Source organism: Pristis pectinata, chromosome 29, assembly GCF_009764475.1.
Source record: "Pristis pectinata isolate sPriPec2 chromosome 29, sPriPec2.1.pri, whole genome shotgun sequence".
NCBI classification, from domain to species: Eukaryota; Metazoa; Chordata; class Chondrichthyes; order Rhinopristiformes; family Pristidae; genus Pristis; species Pristis pectinata.
The window spans coordinates 12,272,644-12,299,341 of record NC_067433.1 but is presented as its reverse complement, the minus strand read 5'-3'; the positions used below and the strand labels follow the sequence as shown (position 1 = coordinate 12,299,341).

The following is a 26,698-nucleotide window of genomic DNA, read 5'->3' as shown; positions in this document are numbered from 1 at the left end:
CCTAACCCGTACGTCTTTGGAATGTGGGAGGAAACCGGAGCACCCAGAGGAAACCCACGCAGACACGGGGAGAAGGCACTTTTTCCAAGAGTTGTCAGAACTTCCTCATACACGAGGGAAACATAAATCAGGGATATGATAGAAAGTTCTTAAATTTCATGGATGAGTGTCAAGAAACAGTGTTTCTCCAACAGTGCAGGAAGCTCAATGCCAGTCAGAGCAAAGCAGCCTGCTTAATTAGCATCATATCCACCAATTTAAACATTAATTTGCGCATCCTAGCTCCAGAGTGTTCCGCCTACAAAATGCGCTACATCAACTCATCTAGGCTTCCTCGATGGAACTCTATAAACCTGGAAAACCAGCCGTATGTATTTGGTTTCCGCAGGTTCCTTCAACTTGCACACCATCCTGACTTGGAAGTATATCACTGTTCCTTCACTGACACTGGTTGTAATGGAGCCGACACCTTTATCCAAAGAATAAATAGAAAATATAATTGTTTAATATTTTCTTTCTTCTGCACCGGTTTGGTTTTGCTTTGCAGATGTGGCATGATGTTACCCTTGTGTGAGGTGTGGCATTGAGGGGACTTGCTTGCCAACAGCATTGTCGGAACACCTTCATTCGAAATACAGCAGTGGTTGAGTAAATAAGCTCAATCTCAGCCTCCCAGAGTCTTCCAGTAATAGAGGAAACATCTCCATTCAGAGAACGAAGAAAAAAATAGGTTTTTAATGTTTCTTTCTTTTGTACCTATTTGGTTTTGCTTTGCTAGTGTGGAGTGATGTTACTGTAACATGAGATGTGGCAGTGAGGGAAATAAGCCTAATGCTTCCATTCACAGGCAGGTGAGGTTCAGACAGTTAGCCGCAGTGTCAGTGAGTTCCAGACAGAGTGAGGAGTGGAGAGCCCCTCCACAACTCTTTAGGCTGTTGGTTATTAATGACCACTACTAGAAAGTATCCGCTTGTGGCCGTCAGCTGAGGGCAGGGCAAGGTCCATTCTCACATGTGTAGCAGTTAGCGTAACGCTTTACAGCGCCAACGATCCAGGTTCAATTCTGGCCACTGTCTGTAAGGAGTTTGTACGTTCTCCCCGTGACTGCGTGGGTTTCCTCCGAGTGCTCCGATTTCCTCCCACATTCCAAAGACATACGGGTTAGGAAGTTGTGGGCATGCTATGTTGGCGCCGGAAGCGTGGCGACACTTGCGGGCTGCCCCCAGAACACTACGCAAAAGATGCATTTCACTGTGTGTTTCGATGTACATGTGACTAATAAAGATATCTTATCCTATCTTACATGGCCAATTATCTTTTGCCAATCCCATGACTGACTCAAAAACTGGAACTTGGGTGTGGTGGTGGAGCCCATCTTGAACACACGTAGCCTGCACTGGAGACAGATACAAGTGCAGAGAGGACAGAGACGCAGGCTACTTTATTCCCTTGTTCTATGCATAGCTATCAACCTTCAATAGGTTAATATTTGGGACAATTTGTATCAACCCCCACCTCCCAATTCACTGCTCTATGTTTTATTGCAGGAATGTACATTGGTGGAATTTTATTCAGAACTCATGACATTGTGTAAATTCTTCTCTGCATAATTAATGATTATGTTTTGACAAATTGTATTTTTGCAGTAATTATGTAGCAGATGTTCCTTTGCACATACATCCTGAGGAAGATATGGAGGCCATTGACAGTAATGCTAATTGTAATTTTATGCTAAGAGACTGAAGCACTATTTAACTTTCATGTTAAATTATCCCAGTTACTATGAATAACTGGACAACGAGATGAGTCGTACTAAACAGGAGTGCCAATTAGGACATTGCAGTGAAATGCCCTGTTTCCTTTTGACACAATAACTTGTGGTGAGCTGGTTTATCTCGTGCACTAGTGCTTTGTGATGGGTAGAAGTTTATCTTTCATGCTTTTGCGAATCACACATAGTCACAGCTGTTGTGAGACCAGTTCCTCCTTCTGAAATTAAGTTGGGTTGTCTTCAATGGAACCAACTTTCAGGAATTCCAATATGTAGCTGGTTCTTTGTTGTGTGTTTAGTGCAAGTGACTGAGGACATTTTCTCTTCCAGTCTTCCCTTCTTCATGTGACTGACTTGTTCTTATCTATTTTAGACTTCATTTTCTGTCTCTAGCCTTGCAATTCACAAACAGTGCTGTTTTTATCTGTGTTGTCAGACTTACATTAAGTCATAGAGACATACAGCAGAGGAACAGGCCCTTCGGCCCACTGAGTCCATACCAACCATCAATCACCCATTGACACCAATCCTACACCCCTCCCGCCCCCAAGATTTTACCACTTACCTACACACTAGGGGTAATTTACAGAGGCCAATTAACCTCCCAACTCGCACGTCTTTGGGATGTGGGAGGAAACCAGAACAGCCAGAGGAAGCCCACACAGTCACAGGGAGAATGTGCAAACTCCACACAGACAGCACCCGAGGTCAGGATCGAACCTGGACCTCTGGCATCGTGAGGCAGCGGCTCGACTGGCTGTGCATCCCTGCACTCGGAGTGAAGCGCAATAACCTCCATTTCCAGAAACTCACCGGGGTGATTTCACCCTTTCCCACCCCTGAAGCAATTTCAGCGTCAGGGGTACAAGGAATGATATCATTCCCCAAGCATTGTTCCCTTTGGAGCACTGCGGGGAATTTAGAGCAATGATGGTCACTCCTGGAACAAGCATATTTTACCGGTACAGAGTTGAATGGGTTCTCCTCTCCCCTTCCTGTGGAAGTTAAGTTAAATCAACTACCAGCAAATAAATTCAATGACTCCACCTCCACAGTGGTCTGGGGCAGAGAATTCCAAAGAGTGGTGACTCTCTGAATGAAGAAATTCCTCCACATGTCCATCTTAAATGGCTGCCCCTTGTTATGAAACTGTGCCCTCTAATTCTAGATACCCCCACTGGGGGAAACGTCCTCTCAGCATCCATCTCGTCAATACCCCTCAGGATCTTGCATGTTTTAATTAGATCACATCTCCTTACTCTAAACTCCAAGAAGTATATGCCCAACCTGCTCCATCTCTCTTCAAACATCAGCAGCTTTGTCCCAAGAATCGACCTGAACTTCCAATGTACTGCCTCCAATTCAAGTGTGTCCTTCCTTAAAAAGTCAAAGCTGTGCGCAGTATTCCAGGAACACTCTTACCAGCGTTCTGTAAAGCTCGGAATCTGAATCAGATTTATTATCACTGACTTAAATGATGTGAAATTTTGCAGCAGCATCAAGACTTCCCAATTGTTATATTCCATACCCCTTGCAATAAAGGTCATTAGCCTTCTTAATTACTTGCTGTACCTTCACATCGACCCTTGATGTTTCATGCACTTTGGATCCCCAGATCCTTTTGTACTGAATCTCATTCCACTTAAATAACAGTAGAAGCAGGACAAAAGGGATGAAAGTATAGCTTTCCTTTCTCCCTCCACAGCCCTTGCTGAGCATGTCCAGAACGTCTTGTTATTTCCCAAGAAACTGGAATGTAAGTTCACCTCCGTTTACTCTGTGCTTATTTTCTACTCTCGAAGGGCTGGACGTTCGGGAGGTCCTGATCAATGTATCTCGGCAGCAAGTGGAAGATTTCCACGGCCCGGAAGATTACTGGTGCCTCTGCGTGGCATGGAGTGAGCTGGGGACGACGAAGAGCAGAAAAGCGACGGTCCGGATAGCATGTAAGCAGAAGGAAGGCAGGGGCTGCTAATCGACTGTAGTTTCAGTGCAGCATCACGCACACACGTACAGAGGTGAATTAACTATCCTATTATGCACTCCTTCCAGGCTTTGGCTGCTGTAGGGTAGGCAGTCCATCAAACTGATTTTCCCTGTATAATTCCTAGCCGGAGCACTGTGTGAATTACAGTGTGGGAGCAACCTGCAAGTGCAGCATACTGAAGCTGTTGGCTATGGGCTCTAAATAATGCATGGACCTTTTTTTTGCACTTTGTGGGTCTTGTAATGACTTGTGTTTCACAGTGAACACTTCCACAAGATAAATACCACCCTCAACAAGGTGGAAGATTTCCGTCTGTATATGGCTTAGCATAATAAAGAGATTCTTTCTGTTAACATAGCTCTTTTAAACCATGGGTGTAAAATTAATCTGTGGAAGGCAGTTGGGGAAAGAAACTGGGCGAGATCTGAGTCAATGTTTATTTATAAATTGCGAATGAAAATTGTCCCAAGTTCTAAAGAGGGATGCTGATGTACAGGCCCAATTTCAAGAAATATTTTGTAATTCTCAACAGTCCATTGAGATACAAAATCTCTGTGGGAAAAATGTTCCATCCACAGGTTACTGAAGAGATTCAGGATAGAATTAGATTCAGAGTAGATACTTATAATGTTGCCCAGGAGTGTTGCAAGCCTAAGGATTGGAAGAGTCTTGGGGGCTAACAAAGGATGACAAAAGAATAGACAACCAGGGATAAAGCAGAATTTGAAAAAAAAAACAGGCAAAGAATATGAAGCAAAAGCTTGTAGGAGATGCTTCCAACTAGATCAAAAGGAACACAAGTTAATGTGGGTCCTTTGAAGGCAGAACAGGAGAGATTATCGTGGGAAATGAAGTTAGAGCCCAGATGGTAAACATATTTTGTGCTAGTCTTCACTGCAAGAGTTAAGCACACTGAGAACAGCAAGGAGCCAAAGATACAATAAAGGAAAAGTAGTGAAGAAGGTAATCACTCTAAAACCTCCTGGACCAGATAGTCTGCACCTCAAGGAAATGGGTGCATAGGTGTGATTTTCCAGGATTGCCTTGGTTCTGAAACAGTCCTAGCAAATTCTCCAAGCTGTAAACAGGGGTGCCAATGACCTAATCCAATTCAAAGAAATATTTTATCATTTTCAATATATACCTTTCATTGAGAAGCAAAAGCTCGGTGGGGAAAATGTTCCATCCACAGGGATATTCCAGGGAGTTGAGATAGAAAGGAGCCCGAGCAGAGATTGGCTGGAGGGAATATGTGCAAAGCCATCATTAAGGCCATTATCAAGTCAAGATTATTGTCATGTGCACAAGTACGGTGAGGTACAGGTACAATGAAAATCTTGCTTGCAGCAGCAGCATCACAGGCACCTAAGTTTTTATCTCTAAGAAAATGTGGTTATCCAGATTCACGTGTTTTTTTATGAAAATGAAGTAATGTTTAACAACTCCAGCAGAAATTTTTGAGAATGCAATTAATAGTAGATAGAGGGAGCCAGTGGATTTGTTGCAGAACTTTTGCTAAATAAAGACTCATGAGGTTGGGAGTAATAAATTAGCATGAATAGAGGTTTGGTTATAGGGCAGAGGACAGAGGCTTGGAATAATTGGATCATTTTCAGGTTGGCAGTCTGTTACTAATGGGGTTACACAAGGATCAGTGCCAGAGCCTTAGCTATTTAAAATTCATATTAATGACTTAGATAAAAGGATTGAATGTAATTTATCCAGGTTTGCTGATGATACAAATCTCGGTGGGGAAGTTAGCTGTGAGTAGGATATTGTTTGCAGAGAGATTTTTTTTAATTTGCTTGTTTTTTGGGAAGTTGGTGTCACTGGCAAGATCAGCTTTGATTGCCCATCCCTAATTGCCCTCGAGAAAGTGTTGGTGACCTGCTGCCTTGAACCACTGCTGTCCTTCTGGTGAAGGCTCTCGCCATTTGCTATAGGATAGGGAGTTGCAGGGTTTAGACTGAGCAATGCACTTAGAGAGCAGTATATTTCGTAGTAAAGATGGCGTTCGACTTAGAAAGAGAAGCCACAGGTGATGGTGATCCCAAGTACCAGTTGCCATTGTTCTTGTGGTGGATGAATGGGAGGTGGTGTCAAAGTAGCTTCAGAAAGTCACTGAGGTACATGCTGTAGAATTTTCTTGGTGCTGGTGGTGGAGGGGGAGGATATGAATGTTTACATAGGTTAAGTAAGTGGGCAGCATGGAATCAGGTGGAATATAATTTGGAAAAAGGAAATGTGAGGTTATTCATTTTGATAGGAAGATTAGCAAAAAAAAGCTTCTATGTGGTAAGGAACTAGTAAACGTTGGTCTCTGCGGGTATCTGCATGTTCTGGTAAATGAAGCAGAGAAAGTTAATGTACAGGCTCACAGCAAGCAGTAATGTAGGCAAATGATGTGTTGACTCTTACTGTAAGGAGGTTGGAGGACAAAGGTAAAGAAGTCTTGCTACAACTTTACAGGCTGTAGAGTCATAGAGTTGTACAGCAGAGAAACAGGCCCTTTGGCCCACCATGTCCATGCCGACCTTTTTGACCATCTACACTAATCACATTAGCCCACAGTAGGTCTGTATTTGTCTGCGCATTGTCTATTTAAGTGTATGTCTAAATGCTTCTTAAATATAATAACTGCATCTGATTCCTGGTGCTATGTGTAGTGTTGATCTCGGTAACCAAGGAAATATACGCTTGCTGTTGGAAGCAGTGCAGGCTGCATTCACAAATTTGATTCCTCGGAGGATTATGTCAAAGGTTTGATCATTTGTCCCTCTTGCTTTATCCTGTCATGCAATCCATTGCCCTGTGGCATGAGGGGATCCAAGAAATGTAATCAGAGTGGTGATGAGTGTGAAGGAGAGTAGCACATTGAAAGAATTCACTGAAATCTGCCTTTACAAGCTTGAACAAGGTAGCTAAAACTTTAAACCTGTGTCCTTTTGATTCTGGTACCCTTAACATGGGAAAAAGATTTTGACTATTTACCCTCTCATAATTTTATAAACTTCTATCAGGTCACCTCTCCGCCTCCTTCACACCAGGGAAAACAAGCCCATCTTATCCAATCTCTCCCCATACCTGAAGTCCTCCAATCCAGGCAACATCCTGGTGAATCTCTTCTGCACTCTCTCCAGCACAGCCACAGGTGAGCAAATACCTGGTGCTATGTGTAGTGTTAATCTCGGTAACCAAGGAAATATACACTTGCTGTTGGAAGCAATGCAGGCTACATTCACAAATTTGATTCCTCGGAGGATTATGTCAAAGGTATGATCATTTGTCCCTCTTGCTTTATCCTGTCACGCAATCCATTGCCCTGTGGCATGAGGGGATCCAAGAAATGTAATCAGAGTGGTGATGATTGTGAAGGAGAGTAGCACATTGAAAGAATTCACTGAAATCTGCCTTTACAAGCTTGAACAAGGTAGCTAACTAAAAAGCATCCTCAGTCCAATTATCCTGTCTGGCATGTCAATCCTCCTCTTGCTCTCCTGATGTTGGATTAGTAATGCCAGCTGTTCCCTTCACAACTCTTTGTTCAACATAAGATCCAGAAAGCAGAAAACTCTGGAAACATTCAGCAGGGCAGGCGGCATCTGTGGAAAAAGAGACAGAGTTGTTTCTCCCCTCTATCTTTCAGTCCAGATGAAGGTTCTGGACCCAAGACATCGACTATTCATTTCCCTCCACAGATGCTGCCTGACCCGTTGGGTTCCTCCAGCGTTTTGTGTGTTGCTGCAGGTTCCAGCATTTGCAGTCTCTTGTGTCTCCAGAGTTGTTTCAGGTTGAAGATCCTTCATCAGTACTGGGAAAGGTTTGATGAAGGGTCCTCCTCCTAAAACATTAAATCTGTTTCTCCACAGATACTACCTGCCTTACTAGGTGTTCCTTCCCTCCACCTCCTTATACTGGTTATCTCCCCACTTTCTTTCAGTCCAGATGCAGGGTCTCGACCCGAAATGTCGACTGTCCATTTCCTTCCACAGCTGCTGCCTGAGTTCCTCCAGCTCTTTGTGTGTTGCTCCAGATTCCAGCATCTGCAGTGTCTCATGTCCCCAGCATTTTGTGTTTTTATTTCAGATTTCCAGCATCTGAATTTTTTTTTAAGATCCGGTGCTGCAGTTTGGAAGGAGAAGCTGTGGATTATAAAGCAAGTGTTCTGTTCAACAACAACCTTTTAAAAAATAATTATCTTCAACAATGTTCAGCTTTCTGTACCCAAGATTTCCTGAAAGAATTAGTTCATGCCAAAGCCCATTTGTTCACTAAAGCAAAGATCAAAAAAGGAAATATCTTGCCCTAAATATCACCCGAAAGATGTTGGTCACTTTTTGACTGCACTGGGGCAGATCACTGAATTCATCACCAAGTACAGTAAATGGAATGTATGCATTGTTTCTCCAGACTCTTGCCTCTTCTGAGGTTGAATTGTTTAAGGAGCTGCTACCTCAGAGTTCCAGTGACCCAATTCTATCCGGACAGGCAGTGCTGTATCTTTGCAGAGTTTGCACGTTATCCCTGTGGCCACGTGGGTTTCCTCCGGGTGCTCTGGTTTGTTCCCACATCCCAAAGACGGGCAGGTTGGTAGATTAATGGGCCACTGTAAATTGACCTGAGTGTGTAGGTTAGTGATAGAATCTGGGGGGAGTTGATGGGAATGTGAGGAGAATAAAAGAAAGGGAATAGTGTAAATGGGTGTTGCATGGTCGAAGCAGACAGTGTACCGAAGGTCCTATTTCCATGCTGTGTAACCCTACGACCTCTATATTTGGGTAGATGGACACAAATTGACCAAACTCTGGTGTAGTAGTGCTTGCTGTTTGGTGGTGTGAGTATTATTCCATGTTCATTATGGGGCTTACTGTGTATAACACAGTTGTGGGGGAATCGTTCCGGGTGCCAGGGAGAGAGGATGAATGTCATTGTCCTGCGACAGGTTAAACTCCTCGGAGCCACTGCTGCGTCTCAGGGGTGGACCTCAGTGCCCCTTGTGGCTCGTAGGAGGAGAGATTGCTGGATACTGTGATTCCCTGCAAGTCCCTCAGTGCCCCTTGTGGCTCGTTGGAGGAGAGATTGCTGGATACTGTGATTCCCTGCAAGTCCCCTTGCACGTTGTAATCCACATTCCCAAACACATGCTTGACCTTGCAAAAATGCAGTCTGAGCTTCCTGCAGGCGATCCAGATGTTGAACGGGGTTTGCTTGTTTCACAATGGAAGTTGTGACATCGGCTTTAAGGCTTCTGTCGTGGCTGGGTCCACAGGTACATGAACATGACGACTACCACTTCTGCATCGGAATAGGAGGAGCACCGAACTGAATGAAGGCCTCTGCTGGACCCCCTCTCGCTCCTAGACAGTGAATATAGATTCTGTGGCGAGCTTCCCACACATTGTGCAAATGGCATCATGGGGAAAGAGCAGGAACATGGTGTTGAGTTGGATGCAGGTAAATAAGATTAGTGTAGATAGGCAAAAAGATTGGCATGAACGTGTTGGGCCAAAGTGCCCATTTCTGTGCTGCACAACTTTGACCCTATGACTCTGGATGGTATGCCATAATCGTATTGAATAACAGACCAGACCTGAGTTGGTGGATGGCTGACTCCTGTGGTTACTTTCTACAATGCCCCTCAGTAACCTTGGGCAGGCACGGTAGTGTAGTGGTTAGCGTAATGCTATTACAGCACCAGCGACCCAGGTTCAATTCCGGCCACTGTCTGTAAGGAGTTTGCACGTTCTCCCCGTGTCTACGTGGGCTTCCTCCGGGTGCTTCGGTTTCCTCCCACATTCCAAAGCCGTACAGGTTAGGAAGTTGTGGGCATGCTATGTTGGCGCCAGAAGCATGGCGACACTTGCAGGCTTCCCCAAGAACACTCTACGCAAAAGATGCATTTCACTGTGTGTTTCGATGTACATGTGACTAAGAAAGATATCTTCTGTACCCTGCCTCATCTGCAGCAGAACTTGTGTTTGACTTTGGCCTCTGGTGAGGGAGCACCTGTCTCTTCTCATTTTGCCCAGCAGCACCAGTGTCGGAGCTGATGTCTACAACCACTGTTGTCTTGCTGATCCAGCAACGTCTGACCAGGTCGCAGTTCCTGGTCTTCTGAATGAGAAAAGGGGACAAGCATAAGGTTGGGAAGAGGGAGGTGTGAGGAAAGGTAACAGTTGCATGTTAATTACTGAAAATTTAACCTCTGAGATGTGGAAGTTTCGAGCATGTGCTGCTCCTGCATCACTCTTACTTACAGTTCTCTTTATTGTTGGGATGTAAGCATAAGAACATTCTCCCATGCTTTACTTCTCTGTCAAGAAAGTTGTCACCTAATTCCTTGCAATGAGGCTTTGAAGTGACATTCACCATTTCCAATCAATCTCAATGCCCAGAGGATTATTCAGCACAGAAAGAGACCAGTTGCCTCATCCTGCCTGGATCTGCTATCTGAAGGAGTTTGCCTTTATCTGTTGTCCAGCAAGTTTTAATCTCTAAATATATACACCAAATTTCAATTTGAAGATTACTTTTGAATCCGTTTCCACCATCTTTTTAGGCAACGCTTTGCGGTTTGAGCAGTTATGGGCACCAGGATGAAATATTTACCTTGAAGGGAATGCAGCAGAGATTTAACATAATAGTACTTGGGTTTCAAGGGTTAAATTATGATGAAAATATTGTATTCTGAAGTTTAAGGGGTTATTTGATTGATGTTTCAGGATATTAGGAGGAATCAGGGAGATAAGTGGGGAGAAATCATCTGCATGGTTGAGAAGTGTAGGAGTTGGCAACACAGTCTAAAATTTTTCAGTGAAGTTTTGAGAAAGTGTTTCTCAATGTTTCTCCACAAATGCTGACTGTTGAGTATTTCCAGCATTTTCTGTTTTTATTTCGGATCTGCAGTTTACTTTTTTGTTCATCACTTTCAGGAGTGAAGTTGAAAAGACTTTGCTCTCAGAGGATGGCAGGAAATTTGGAACTCTCATCTGCAGATGGCATCTGTTGTTGGGTCAACTCTTAACTTTAAATCTGATGTTGATAGATTTTTATTGGGGATATGCAGCAAAGGTGGGTCTGTTGAGTTTGATCTCAGCTTAGCCATGATCAGTCATGACAGTTGAATGGTGCACAATTCAGTCATGATCCAGTTGAGTGGTGTAACAGACTTGAGGGGCTGAATAGCCTCCTCCTATCCCTTAGGTCCACTCAACGTCAGATGAGTGCATTGATCTGAAAGATCACTGAGTTCACTGGGATAGGACTGGAAGCAGGAATGCAAGTCAAGTAAATTGAGTTTGAAAATAAATTAATCTGACGGCTTTCCCCCTCCGTCCCACCCCCACAGATCTGAGGAAAAACTTTGAACAGGATCCACAGGCAAAAGAGGTACCTCTCGAAGGGAAGATTATTCTGCACTGTCGTCCTCCTGAGGGAGTTCCCTCTGCCAAGGTAAGAAACGGCTTTCAATTTATCATAAGCAATCATAATTTCAAAAATTAATTATGGTTATTATCACTCTTTGTAGAAATATATTTAGAAGGCCACTTTGATTATCAATGCTCTCCATTGTTGAAAGGCGTTTTACCAAGAGGTAGGTTGCAATCCATAGTAGGAAGACACACCATTGAGTCTTGCTCTGTGTGAACGGTTTTTCACAAGTGACAATAACAAACCAATTCCAAAAACAACTCACAGAGCAATTCCCATTCCCCTACTAATTTTCCCTATTCTCCCCACATGGCCATTACCTCTATCCCATAACTCCTGAAAGATATCCCATGCCCAACCAGAGGTCAGGATCAAACCCAGATCACTGGAGCTGAGAGGCAGCAGCTCTGCTAACTGCACCACTAAGTTGCCCCTCACTCGAATGACTATATTTATTTGATTTTCACAGCCACAGCATGATCTTTTAACTGAATTTACAGCGTCAGGTAGAATTTGCAACCAGTGGAGGATTGATATTTAGCTTCAGGTCTCAGAAACCAGCAGGTACGAGGTTTTCACCACCTTTCCAAAATTATTTCATTTTAAAAATCAATAAAAACTGGATTTTGCCTGCACCTGCTGGGAATGTGATTGGATGAAAGAAAAATGTGTTTATATTCATAAAGCACCTGACCACATCTCAGGCTCTTCAAAGCACTTCATTTCAAGGCACTGTGATGATTGTCAGTAGTCTTATCAGCTTCCTGCCACGAGCAGCGACAGGGTAAATGAAGAAGGAATATTAGGGAGAACTCCAAACAATTCCTTGGAATGTTTAATATCCACTGGAACTTTGAAATTCATTTGATCATTTCATCTCTCACTCTTCATTACAGCAAAATTCCAGTAAGCTGCCAACCTGGATTACAAAGCAGATACGATGCCAAAGCAAGCCATTCAGCCTCAATGCTGATGTTTAAAGCCCATTCTTTTAAGCTTAAGCTATCCTTTATTTTTCTTTTTCCTCCTTGTGTTCAATCTTCATATTAAATATATCCTCAACTGCAATGGTGAGGTTCACATTCTAACCACTCTCTGGATACAGTAGTTTATCTTGTATTTTTGTTGTGTAGTTTTAGTCTTGCCTGCATGACATCATAAAAAAAACATTCTCTGTTGTCTGTATTAAATATGCATTGCAATGACATATACATGTGTTTTGAACCCCACTTATGAAAGTTGAAGTCAATGGAATGAAAATTCAGAAAGAGAGTTCATTCCAGGTGCTCCCTCAGCATTGTACCAGAAAATCAGCTTATATTATAGGGTTCTGGGACAGGACTGGAACTTTCAATTATCTGACTTAGATGTGAGAGTATTCCCAGTTAAGTTAAATTGATGCTGGCACTCTACTTATTTTCTTATTAATTTTATTGAAATACTTACTCGGCATTTATCATAATGCTAATTTCAAGGAATTTTCCATTAAACAGCTAATTCTTTAGTCTTAGCTGTTGCCGGCAAAAATATCTTCGTGTTCCAACTCATTGAAATTCCTTGTGCAATACACCAAGGATTTTATTGCCCTTGCATATCAAAGCTGGCCACTCTCACAAGGGAAAACTGCAAAATTATGAGATGGCTTCTGTTCGTCCAGAGTGAGTGAAGCAATGAACATACTTTCCATAATTTCACCAAAGTACCTACTCTGTCATCTTTCTGGCACCTTTCCCAGGTAGTTACAATCAGGTCACAGCGAAAAAAAACTTCAACACATATCTGGCGAGATAGGAAACTTTCAAAGGGATAAAGTGGAAAAACAGGCAAACTGTGATGGATGCTTTCAGTATCAGTAAATATAAGATTTACAAGTTTGTTTAAAAAGAATTCTTATGGTAATAAACTTGGTATGGTGTAAATTCTGTTGCAGTACGGTTAATTCATGCCTTTTTTAAGAAAAGGATGCCTGTCTAGTGGACACTGACGTTTGCAGAACTGTCCAGTGACTAGATTACTGAGAGAGGAAAAGCAGATAATGGAACACATTAATGCTGTGTGAAGCTGGTCAGAGTCATTGCTCAGACCTAAAACCAGAAAGAGAATGCTGGAAATGCCCACCAGATCAGTCAGCCTCTGTGCAGAGACGCAAGAGTGGTTTTCAATTTTCAGTTAATCTAATGGGTCTGTGCTGCACTAACTCCTAGGTATATATATCCTTCTTTAGCCTGGAGACTAAAACCACATGCAGTGCTCCTCAAAGCCCTGAAGAACCTAACCAAGACTTCCTGATGTTTGTTCTCCACTTCCCTTGGCATAAAAGCCAAAATTCTTGCCTTTCGATTGCTTGCTGTTTATTTTATGCAGGGCATGAACCAACACATACAGGGTTCTCTGTATAACAGTGTTTTCTCACTTATTACACTTTAGAGAAAAACTGCTCCATTTTTCTAGCGAAACAAATAACCTCACATTTCCCCAAGTTGTGTTCCAGCTGCCATCTTAGCCCATTGACATCCTTTTGCATCTTCCTAGTGGTTCAAATTCCCACTTGGCCTTGTACTGTTAGCAAACCTGGATGCAGGCCATCCCCAGGTTATGAACGCATGGCTTACAGACACCCGTACTTACGGACAAGCTCCCATAATGTTAAATTCGAAAGTCCGACATAGGTACATACATTTGTTCCTCCGAATGGCAAAACTGGTTTCCTCTCTTTCATTCCACTTTTATTAATTGTTCATTTATATCAGTCTTATGTGCCTTTCATTGTAATACTGTGGAGGTATGGTTACTATATCGAGTGATTTTTGTGTATTTTCTGACTTATGGACAAAATTAACTGAAGTACGGAACTCGGGTACTTTTTGGTCCAAGCAGACACAACTTGTAACAATGCAAATGGAGGTTACTCATTCAAATAGATCTGTACTGGCTCCCAATGAATCCCATTCCTTCTCTCCTTATTTCCATGTACCCCTACAACCCACCGTCTCTCACACATGCCCATCGACTACGTTATTTTGCCTCTTACTTACACTAGAGGTGAACTGAGGTCAGATGGAGACAAATTATTGTGGAAGGACAGTGGCCAACAAATTCCAAGTCCTGTCCTGCAAGAAATCCTGGATCTGTTAAAGAGCTATCAGGAAACAAGTGGAATTGGAATCTCTCCGATATAAATTAGGACCAAGTCCCTTGTGTTTGTAGAATGAAATGCTTAAGAAGGTAATTGTTAGCAATTTTTGAGCCAGAGTTTGATCTTTTGAAAGGAAGAACATTACAGAATAAGGGTGATTGAAATGGCTGCTACCAATGTCCCAAGGCTCTGTATAAGAATATGCAGGTGAACTGAGAGATGTGATAAACGTTCGGTACCTTCACTCTGCTCTATGTGTGTTTAAGAGTATCTGATGTGTGTAATTTCAATCTGTGCTGCAGGGTTGCTGCAAATTCTGCTCTCCCCAGGGATTAGATTATACATTCTCCTTGGTGAAATTGTCTGATATGCTTATTAAGCAACTTTATGTTGGCTTAGGAAGTAACTAAAAAAATAACAGCACCATTTTAAAAAAAGAGACTGGAGCAACTCAAACAAAACAGGAACAAGAATAAAAGTGGGGAATAGATGAGAATGGGAAAGGAAGAAACCAGCAAATGCAGGAAATGCACAGAAAGTCAGACAGCATCTATGAAGAGGAAACGACACTAGAAGCGATGCACGTCGGGTCAGCCTTGGGAAGATAAGATAAGATATCTTTATTAGTCACATGTACATTGAAACATACAATGCGTAAAGTGTTCTGGGGGCAGCCCGCAAGTGTCGCCACGCTTCCGGCACCAACATAGCATGCCCACAACTTCCTAACCCGTACGTAAGGAACAGAAGAGCACAAACTAAAGCAGGAAAATGCCACATGGTCCTCAAGCCGTTACTATTCAATAAGGCTACAGCTGATCCTGTACCACATTTGGTTCCCCCCCCCCCCCCATAGCGCCCTTCGATTTGGGATTCAGAGGCACGTTCTGGGAAGCTTTGGGGGAACATCTCCAGAGAATATGGAGTTAGTGGCAATCAGAGAAGTGATAAATTAAGAAAAGTGATAGATTAGAAAAGAGTGTGCATGGTGCCACACAAGTACTGGAAGCTAATGGGTCACCTTAATGGATACCAAGGCTTAGTGTTGTTAAGTGGTAAATGGGGAAAATAGAAGCTGGTGGTGTAATACTGGTTGTGTACATCATCCCAGCATAAAACACCATTTCCCCTAGAAGCTTATCAGCCTGAGAATCCAACTGTGAAGAGCTGAATGACTTTGCAGTTTGCCTCATTGGGAGCAGCAAAAACGCAGTCTGGATGTGGCACAGTGTAAAATGCGGCAGATGGTTCAAAGCTCATCCATGGTTTAAAGGTGAAGTAGGAAAACGGCTTTATTTTTTATTTCACACAGTATTGTAACATGGAACATTAAAGTCAACATTTTTATCACAAGTCATTTTAGTCCAATTGCTCTACCATTCACTGTGTAAGTTCTACCCTGGTTTGACTTCCCAAAATGCCACTCCTTGCACCTATGTAAACCAAAAGCCATTCGCCAATCCTTGCCCCACTTACCTTGCTGATCAAGACCCCTTTGCTCTCACTTGTTATTATATACAACCCTTTAACAGATAGTTCATGGGCAATAAGAGATTCTAACCAGTCACTGGGCAATGGTGTGAAGGCCTTAAACTATGGCCTTTCCCCATGGAACCATGTCAGTGGCTACACCAGCTTCAGGGGTCCCCCTACACAAAGTCCTGATCCTTAGAGTGTGCCAGTTTACTGAAATTGGTCGTGGACAGCTCTTTGCACTGGAAGAGTTATTAAAAATTATCATATTAAAAGTTATCAAAAATTGCAAGGGAGTCTTGATCAGCTGGGTAAGTGATCCAAGGATTGGCAAATGGCTTTTGGTTTACATAAGTGCAAGGAGTTGTATTTTAGGAAGTCAAACCAGGGTAGAACTTACACAGTGAATGGTAGAGCCCTGGGGAGTGTTGTGGAACAGGGAGACCTCGGAGTAGAAGTACATGGTTCCCTGAAAGTGGCTTCGCAGGTAGACAGGGTGGTGAAAAAGGCGTTGGGCATGCTGGCCTTCATCAGTATCAGAGCTGGGACTTCATGTTGCAGTTATACAAGACATAGATGAGGCCACACTCGGAGTACTGTGTTCAGTTTTGTTCACCCTGTCATAGCAAAGACATCATTTAGCTGGAAAGATGCAAAGAAGATTTACGAAACAGGGAGCTGAGGGCCTGAGTAAAAGGGAGAGGTTGGGCAGGGTAGGACTTTATTCCTTGGAGTGTAGGAGACTTGAGGGGTGACCTTGTAGAGGTGTATAAAATCATGAAGGGCACAGATAGGGTGAATGCACTCAGTCTTTTTCCCAGGGAAAGGGAACCAAAAACTGGAGATCATAGGTTTAAGGTGAGAGGGGAAGGATTTAAAAGGGACCTGAGGGACAACTTCTTCACACAGAGGGTGGCTAGTATATGGAACGAGCTGCCAGAGAAAGTGGTTGAGGCAGGTACAATAACAACATTTAAAAGATATTTGGATAAGTAGGTGGATAGGAAAGATTTAGAGGGATATGGGCCAAACGTGGGCAGATGGGATTAGCTTAGATGGGCACCTTGGTCGGCGTAGATGAGTTCGGCCGAAGGGCCTGTTTCCATGCCGCATTACTCCATGACTCTGACTCTAAAAGCAGTGAGTTTTGAACAGATGAGAGGGTATCCTTTGTCGAGCAGATGGTTCTCCAGTGATATCTGATATTTATCTCGGTACAGGAGCCCTAGTCTGTACAGCACAGTCCTGTGTTATGCGGCTGTATTGGACAAACCTTGACAATTAACCCTGCAACACACACAAAGTGCTAGAGGGACCCATCAGGTCAGGCAGCATCTCTGGAGGGAAATAAACAGTCAACTTTTCATCAGGACCTGCATTTCTTCCCAGACCCTCCAAGGATAGGTACATTCTTGAGGGAGATGAGTGATTGTGGTATGGATGTACGTGGAAGGAAAAGTAGTCTTTGCTTAATGTGCTGTTGATGCAACCCTTTCCCCAAGTGCGTCAACAGTGCTGGTGTATGTGCTATAGAACTAAGTCCTCTGTTTATTATTTAAAAACGGGACAAGTAATGCAATGGAAGTCACATACAATGATAGGAGATGGGGAGAAATTCCTCTTTGTATGCCACTGCTATACTCGTTGACTACAGCTACTCTCAGTCCATTGACTTCACTGTCCGTGAAGTGAGTAGAACTATTGGCACCAGGGTCAATGGACAAATTTCTCCCTACGGAAATGCATTTGCATAGCCAAACACCCATGTGTCAAATCCCTATCTTGTATAATCACAACAGCGCCAGTTCCCAAGTTATGTACGGGATAACCACATGGACTTGTTTGGATGAACATTAATAGAATTGATTGTAGAGGTGCAGCTAGGAAAACATCAGAACTTCAAGGAAAGTGTCATGTCCATTGGAACTTCAATGTTTTGTGCATTAAGACTTACATGAATGCATCAGAGCAGGAGAAGGCCACTCAGCCCTCAAGCCTGCTCCACGATTCAATATGATCATAGCTAATCTGTCCCTCTTCTATGCCAGTTCCCCATCACTCTCAATTCCCTGATCTACCTTCTCTTTAAATACCTCCAATGATCCAGCCTCTACAACCCTTCAGGATAGAAATTCCAGAGATTCACCACTTTCTACAAGAAGTGATTCCTACACAGCTCTGTTTTAATTAACCACACCCTGATCCTGTAACCACGTCACCTCATTTAAGAATCTCCCACGAGTGGAAACATCTGAACATCTACCCTGTCATACCCCCTTATAGTCTTATATTTTTCAATAAGGGCACCCCTCTTCTAAATTCCAAAGGGACCAGGTGTTGTCTTAACACACACCCAATCCTTTTCACACATCACTCCCAAACTTGCTGACTTACACTGCCTCCTATTTGAGGACCACCTTAATTCTGTTAACAAATGCCTCCATGATCTTGACCTCCCCTACCTCTGAAAGCCCCTCTCCTACAGGCTTCTAAGATCTCTACGTCCTTTCAAGTCAATTCACTTTTATTGTCACATGCACAAGTACAGTGAGGTACAGGTACAATGAAAAACTTGCTTGCAGCAGTAACACAGGCACATAGGTTCAGACAACACAGAGAATATTAATTATACATAAATTATACATAAATTATACATAAATCATACAAGAGAGTGAAGAGAAAAAAAAGGGCTGGGCAAAACAAGACAGTACAAAAACAAAACACAATCAGAGACAAGTCCTTGGTAGTGCAAGAGGTGGCCTGTGGTGTTCCATTGCTGAGGTAGGATTGGGGGAGTGCAGGTCGGTTCAAATTGTTCAAGCTGATAGTTGTAGGAAAGTAGCTGTTCCTGAACCTGATGGTGTGGGACTTCAGGCTTCTGTACCTCCTGCCCGACAGTAGCAGTGAGAAGAGGGCGTGACCTGGATGGTGGGGATCCTTGATGATAGATGCTGCCTTCTTGAGGCAGCACCTCCTGTAGATGCTGTCAATGGTGGGGAAGACTGGCCCCGAGATGGACCGTCTGTGTCCACGACTCTCTGCAGCCTCTTGCGTTCCTGTGCATTGGAATTGCCGTACCACGCCGTGATGCAACCAGTCAGGAAACTTTCAACAGTGCATCTAAGAGAAGTTAGTTAGTGTATTTGCTGACAATCTTGGCCTCTTCCTCATCCCCAAATTTAATCAATCCACCTTTGGCAGTAGACAAGATAAGATATTTATTACTCACATGTACATTGAAACACACAGTGAAATGCATCTTTTTGCGTTACTGAGAACGTGCTGGGGGCAGCCCACAAGTGTCACCATTCTTCCAGAGCCAACATAGCATGCCCACAGCTCCTAACCTGTATGTCTTTGGGATGTGGAAGAAAACCAGAGCACTCAGAGGAAACCCACACAAACACACAGGGAGAACATACAAACTCCTTACAGACAGCGGCGGGAATTGTAGCGGTTAGCGGATTGTGCCGGTTGGCTCACGTGTCGCTGAGCTACCGTGCCAGCTGAGACCATGTGCTCTGGAATTCCCTTCCAAAAGCTCTCTGCTTCTATCTTCCTCTTTTTCCTCCCTCAATGCTTCTTAAAACCTACCCCGGTACCAAGATTGTCCTTAAGTGATTCAGCATAAATCTTCATCCACGAACACCCTAGAACATAGCTGTTTTGCGAAAGCGCAACGTAAATGGAAGTTGTTGTTATCGTGCACAGATGCAGAAAGTGTGCCTGAGCTGCCAGCGTGGTATGTAAATGGAAGCAAGCGTGCTAATGATCTGATAATGTCCCATCTGCTGCCTTCACAAAGCAAAGAGAACCCTGTGAAGCACCAGCCACATTGGACCGACACCACACAGCAATCACCACCTGCACTCAGAGCAGACACATGGGCAAACGCACAGGCTGGAGGAGGTGCTGCTGAGGAAGTGCGGCATTAGGAAGGGCTAGCGGTGCTTAGCAGCCAGATGGTACAGAGTGGAGGCCCAGCATGCTGACTGACTGCAATATGAGGATAGTTATCTCCATGGGCTTGCTTTCAAAATGAACTTGTTAGAGGCAATGGAACAGTGAACAAACTACCTTGCTTTTGTATATCATACTTCATGACCTCTAAACATTCCAAATTCCTTTCCAGCCAATTTACCGTCCTTCCTGACCACATAGAATGGTCATTTCTGCACATTGAGTCTACGATGATGCAATCAATGTCAAAGTTGAGTTTATTGTCATATGCACAAGTACACATATGCACAGGTACAATGAAAAACTTACTTGCAGCTGCATCACAGGCACATAGCATCAGATAAGCAGCATTCACAAGAAAAACATAAATTAAACACAACTCTTACAAGAAAGAACACAATTAGAACAAAAAACAAAGTGCAAAGTGTTAACAGTGTTGCTAAACTCTAGTGATTAGGATTGTGCCAGTTGATTCAAGAACCGAATTCCCATGCCCCTCTGATTTTTTCCTGCAGTCTGTTCTCCCAACAACCCCGTCCAGATTCTACCACTCACCTACACACCAAGGGCAATCTACAGCGAGCAATTAACCTTTCATCCCACAGTTCTTGGGATGTGGGTGGATACTGGAATACTCGGGGTAACCGATGTGGTCACAAGGAGAATGTGCAGACTCTACATGGAGGGCACTGGAGGTTTGGATTGAATCCAGGTCGCTAGAGCTGTGAAGCAGCAGATCTGCCATTGTGCCATAGAAATAGAAACTATAAAGCTAATAGAAATAGAGTAGGTGATTCAGCCTCTCGATCCTCTTCTGCAGTCCGGTTCAGTCAGAATTTAACTGAGACCATAAGAAACTTCAGAGCTGTGGACACAGCTCAGCACATCATGGAAACAGGCCTCCCTCCCCTCCATGGACTCTGTCTGCACTTCTCGCTGCCTTGGTAAAGCAGTCAACATAATCAAAGACCCCACCCGCCCCGGACATGCTCTCATCTCCCTCCTCTCATCGGGCAGAAGATAAAAAAGCATGAAAGCACGTACTACCAGGCTCAAGGACAGCTTTTATCCCGCTGTTATAAGACTATTGAATGGTCCCCTAGTACGATAAGATGGACTCTTGACCTCACATCTACCTCATTATGGCCTTGCACCTTATTGTCTGCCTGCACTGCACTTTCTCTGTAATAATACTTTATTCTGCATTCTATTATCGTTTTCTCTTGTACTACCTCAATGCACTGATGTGATGGAATAATCTGAATGGATGGCATGCAGAATAATGTTTTTCATTGTACCTCAGTACATGTGACAATAGTAAACCAATTTACTATCTCCTTGACTGCATAATGCCATAACTGATCAGAAGTCTAGCTCACTTACTTTTTCGATTGTACCCCAGCCTCATCAGGTAAAGAGTTCTATGAAAGGTCTTAGACCTGTAACATTAACTCTGTTTCTCTCTCCACAGATGCTGCCTGACCTGATGAGTTCTTCTCGCATTTTCTGTTTTTATTTCAGTTTTCCATCACCTGCATATTTCTTTGATTTTCATCGAGATTTTTACTACCTTTGGTACAAAGAAGTGCTTCCTGACATCAATCCATGGTCCCCTGACAGCAAGGAGATTATAACCAAATAACCTCGTGATCTATTTTTGTGTGATATTGCTTAAGGGATAAACAGTTCCTCAGCATTTTCAGGATTAGAACATAGAACAGTACAGCACAGAACAGGCCCTTCAGCCCACAATGTTGTGCCGACATAGCTATTCCCTCCTACCTACAGATTGCCCATATCCCTCTATTTTCCTCTCATTCATGTGCCCATCCAAGCCCCTCTTAAAAACCCCCAAAGAATTTGCCTCCACCACCCTATCAGGCAACGCGTTCCAGGCATCCACCACTCTCTCAGTAAAAAAATGTACCCCTTACGTCTGTTCTGAACCTACACCCCTCTTATCTTAAATGCATGCCCTCAAGATGTCTAGCATAGCACCATTGTCTTGAAAATGGTGCTACACAATTTTTCTGTCCACCTGAGAGGGTAGATGAGTACTTGGACCAACCCTTTATTCAAAGGCAGCACCTCTGACAAACCAGCACTCTCTCAATCCCGTTCCTATCCAATCTGTCCTTATAACTCAAGCCCTCCAGTCCAGGCAACATCCTGGTTGATCTTTTCTGCACCCTCTCTCACTGAATCACATCCTTCCTACTGCATGGTGACCAGAACTGCATCCAGTACTCCAAGTGTGGTCAAACCAAGTGCATTCTAAATTAGTGATGGGCAATTAAAGTTGGTCTTCTAGTGAACAGAAAGAAAGAGTTAGCACAGACTCAGTGGACCAAATGGCATTCCCTACAATCCTTAGTGTTGAGCTAAGGTGTGAGTTTAGTAAATATATATGCAGTTGGCATTGGAAACTGTTCCATGTATTGGTATTGGTTTATTATTATCACTTGTACCGAGGTACAGTGAAAAACTTGTCTTGCATACCGATCGTACACGTCAATTCATTACACAGTGCAGTTACATTGGGTTAGTTCAGAGTGCATTGAGGTAGTACAGGTAAAAACAATAACAGTACAGAGTAAAGTGTCACAACTACAGAGAAAGTGCAGTGCAATAAGGTGCAAGGTCACAACAAGGTAGATCATGAGGTCATAGTCCATCTCATCATATAATGGAACCGTTCGAAAGTCTTATCACAGTGGGGTAGAAGCTGTCCTTAAGTCTGGTGGTACGTGCCCTCAGGCTCCTGTATCTTCTACCTGAGGGAAGAGGAGAGAAGAGAGAATGACCTGGGTGGGTGGGGTCTTTGATTATGCTGGCTGCTTCACCAAGACAGCGAGAGGTAAAGACAGAGTCCAAGGAGGGGAGGCTGGTGTCCGTGATGCGCTGGGCTGTTATGAGTGGCAATAGATAAGCACCATATGCACTGTTCTTATTAAGGTGATCCTTATCCTTTCATTTCAATATGAGACAGTGGTCATCCAATCAATAACCTTTAATTATCAAATCAATTAAAACCCTACAGACATTCTAATGTGATATATGATGCAGTTCCAAGGAACTCCTCGGAGGATTTTTGATTATTTATTTAAGATATTTTTATTTTGTTGGTGCAATCTGGATATCACTGACAATGCCAACATTTTTGCTCATCCCTCAGTACCCCTGACATGTTAAGAGTTGACCACATCAGTGGGCCTCAGTTAGGAGCACCATTTACCAAATGTATCTATTACTCAACAAATTGGGTGACAATTTTTAAAGATGCACAAAAGAATAAAGTCATGGCCATTTGTGGGGAAATTCAAGGGTGAGATCCTCACATGCACAGTCCATGGCTGATCTATGTTGGCTCTTCCAAGGGAGATACAACACTTTGGATTGCAAGTATATGAGGCGTCATCTGGGCAAAGCAAACACAGGAGCAACAGCAGGTACAATTGGCCCAGTTTAAATGTGCATGGCTCATTATCACTCTGTTTGACAACTTCCTGACCAATGCAGGCAGGAAGCTGCTGGGACTTGGCTCTCACCTAATCTAAATGAGGCCTTGTAACTTCCTCCAGAACTACAGCAATCCAAAGACTTCCATCCAACCCTAGTCTTTTGTGCATTGACATTCTCCCGAATCCATGGCTATCCTCCACCAAACTGGATCCTAAGCTCTGGACTGCACTTACTGAGTTTCATTGTTTCTCTCTCCTTAACACCCTCTTTAGAACCTACCTCTTTGGCCAACCATTTGGTTGCCCAACCCAACAGCTCTTCAACTCGGGGTCAATTTCTGTCTGATTCTATCCCTGTTAAGCTTCTTAGGATTTGTTCTGAAATAGTATTGATGTAATTTATTGCCATTCAACCAATCTGTACATATTAAAATTCAGAAAAACCTCTGTTCATCATTCAGGAACAGGTGTCCATTGATAAGAGACCTCACTGAGCTGTCAAACCCAAGTCATTTCTTTGTGCTGCATTAATAGAGTCACAGAAACACTTATCAACTATGTCTACTTTTTTTCTTGCTGTAAGTGCAAATAGAACTAAATACCATTTTCCAGGAGAACATGGTTTTGTTCACCAAAATAGTTCATTAAGCCCTTCTGCATCTTCGTGCTGAGAAGGCTTAATCATATTCAGATACACTTTCTCTAGAAACTTATAGCTCCCACATGGTACTTGGGTTCTGAAGTGTCGGCCATGACTACATTGATCGCCCTCAGAGAATATAGTTCCAAGTTTCAGTTCCAAGGCTCAAGCACCTGATTTGGGCTGACATTCCCAAAGGAAGCTTCAATGTCAATGGTGTCATTTTTTTAGATGAGGTCCTAAGCCAAGGTCCTTTCTGTTCTGTAAAAGTGGCTCTAAAAGACATGGACACAGAAAAAAAATAACCTATTCCTAATATCCTGGCTGATATCTCTTCCTCAGTTTATGTAACTAAAACAAATGATCCAATCATGACCATATTGCTGTTTGTGATTGCCGTACGCAAATTAGTTGTTAAATTTCCTAAACTGCCACAGTGACTACACTTAAAAAATAAATCCCTGTAATTTCTGAAAAAGTCTGCAACAACTTGAGGTTGGGAAAGGTGCTGTAGAAATGCAAGTTATTCCTTTAACAATCAGAAGATCAAATCTAGCACTTGGATTATTATCAGAACCAAGGAATTCAAAGCACGTGGATTCATTCATTGCCATCAATGTGAGCGATAAATTCAAAAGGGTTTATTTGAGAGTCATTACCCAGATATTGTTTATGGAAATAGACTTCTGTTTATTGATCTCTGAAGCATTTGCTTCCACATTCCATCAATCACAATTCAGGTGTCTGAGAGATCAAAGTGAATGCAAAGTTTGTTTTAGTAACAGACTAGGGTCGTTTGAATTGACAACTGTTCATGGAGCTCTGAAAGGCCTGTTGACCATATTTCCCATCAATTAACATGCATTGTGAGAACAACTTAGTCTTTGCATTTCCAAAACTGACTGCTCTAGACCATCTTATTCAAAGGCATTTCAACTCATGAACATGGAGTAGAATGAAGCCATTCAGCCCTTTGAGTCTGTTCCAGCATTCATGGCTGATCTGTGACCTAACTTTATATAACTACACGTATCTTTTATAACCTCTGGTTAACAAGATCAATCAATCTCAGGTTTACAATTGACACCTATTTGGAGAGGAAAGATCCAAATTTCTACAACTCCTCTGCAGGCATTGTTTTTTTAATAAATCTTTTGAAGAAGAGAGAATAGACCACATTTGTTACAACTGGCAGGACATTTCTGACTTCCGTACTGAACTTGCCTCTCGCTGGGTTAGCAGTTTGTCCGGATCTCATGTACCAGTCACACCATATAGCAGGGTGAGCACATTGTTCTCCAGAATTCAGATCCACTGAAGCCAATGGAACCAAATTCAGCAGCTGGAGTACAACACAGAGCTAATACCATGTCGAGTTTTTAGCCGATGTGACAGAGAGCAAGTTTCTGCCCTCAGTAATCTTTTGGCATTTTGTTTGACTGCTGTTTTATCTCAGTAGCTGTGGTACTCCCAACAGTGATATCTTCTTGCTTACCTATAAAATATCTGATTTAAAAATCAGTCAACATACAGCTCTGTTATCCTTAAGCTCTTATTGGTTCATATATCAAAAATTTCAGATCTCCATCTGCACCACAGACCTTCCCTGAGCTACTTATGCCTTAAGCTCTAGGATTCATTGTCTCTTTGCTTCTTTATTTCTGTCCTCTTTAAAGCCTACGTCTTTGGGCAAACTTTTGGTCTTCACTGCTAATATTTCTTGATGTGGCTTGGTGTCATTCCCTTTGATCATGTTCCATTGGAGCACGTTGCATTTCCTTTGCCACATTAAAAGTGCTCTACAAATGCAAGTTGTTGTTGTAACCTGCCGGCATCTAACAAACAGAAACCCCTTACGGCCTTTTACCCTCCCTTGACCTTTTCATTTCCAATTGTCGAAGTTTCTTCAATTTGACTTCTCCACTCCCCTCCACCCACTCCAACCTCATCTCCTCTGAAGGCACAGCTCTCCACTCACTCCGCACCAACCCCAACCTTGTCATCAAACCCACGGACAGGGGCGGTGCTGTTGTGGTCTGGTGGACTGACCTCTACCTTGCAGAGGCCCGGCGGTAGCTCTCGAACACCTCCTCGTACCTCCCCTTGGGCCATGACTGCGCCAATGAATGCCAGACCAATGGTCTTCCAAATCTGATGATGCCCCAACTCACACTGCCTGTTTCTATCTCTTACCCAGGATCCACGGACAGGACTGCCCTGGTAGACCCTTTCTGCCTGCTCTTGCCCTACTGTACTTATCTCCTCACAACTCAACTCTATCTTGTCTCCACTTGTTCAGTCCCCACCTACGTCCAGACACCTCTTGATGCCACCAGTTTGTCAGCTTCCAATTCCCTGGCCCCCACCACCTCATCTTCACCACGGACGTCCATTCTTTATGCATCTCTATTCCCCCATCAGAAAGGTCTGATGGCCTTCCTCTTCTATCGGGAACAAACATCAAATCATTTCCCTCCATCAACACCCTCATCTGCCTGGCAGAACTCATTCTTACTCTCAACAACTTCTCTTTCGATTCCTCCACTTTTCGACAAATCAAAGGTGTAGCCACGGGCACTCACACAGGACTTAGCTACACCTGTCTTTTTGTAGGCTGCGTGGAACAGTCCTTGTTCCAAACCTGCTGGGGCACCCCTCCCCAACTCTTTCTCTGCAACATTGATGACCACATGGGTGCTGCTTCCTACAGAAAGAGAAACAAGGGACTGCAGATGCTGGAATCTAGATGAAAAACACGATGATGCTGGAGGAACTCAGCAGGCCAGGCAGCATCCGTAGAGAAAAGCAGGCGGTTAACATTTCGGGTCAGGTAACCACG

At 43.3% G+C, this 26,698-nt stretch overlaps 1 protein-coding gene across 3 annotated transcripts in view; it reads left to right on the top strand.

Annotated features, from left to right (window-relative positions):
• Positions 1–26,698, top strand: part of LOC127584315 (netrin receptor UNC5D-like) — a 562,203-nt gene that overhangs the window by 393,868 nt on the left and 141,637 nt on the right. For all 3 annotated transcript variants that reach the window (XM_052041008.1, XM_052041010.1, XM_052041009.1), the window contains exons 3-4: positions 3,574–3,717; positions 11,107–11,210. In XM_052041008.1, the coding sequence (XP_051896968.1) occupies positions 3,574–3,717; positions 11,107–11,210 (248 nt within the window). The remainder of the gene's footprint in view (positions 1–3,573; positions 3,718–11,106; positions 11,211–26,698) is intronic.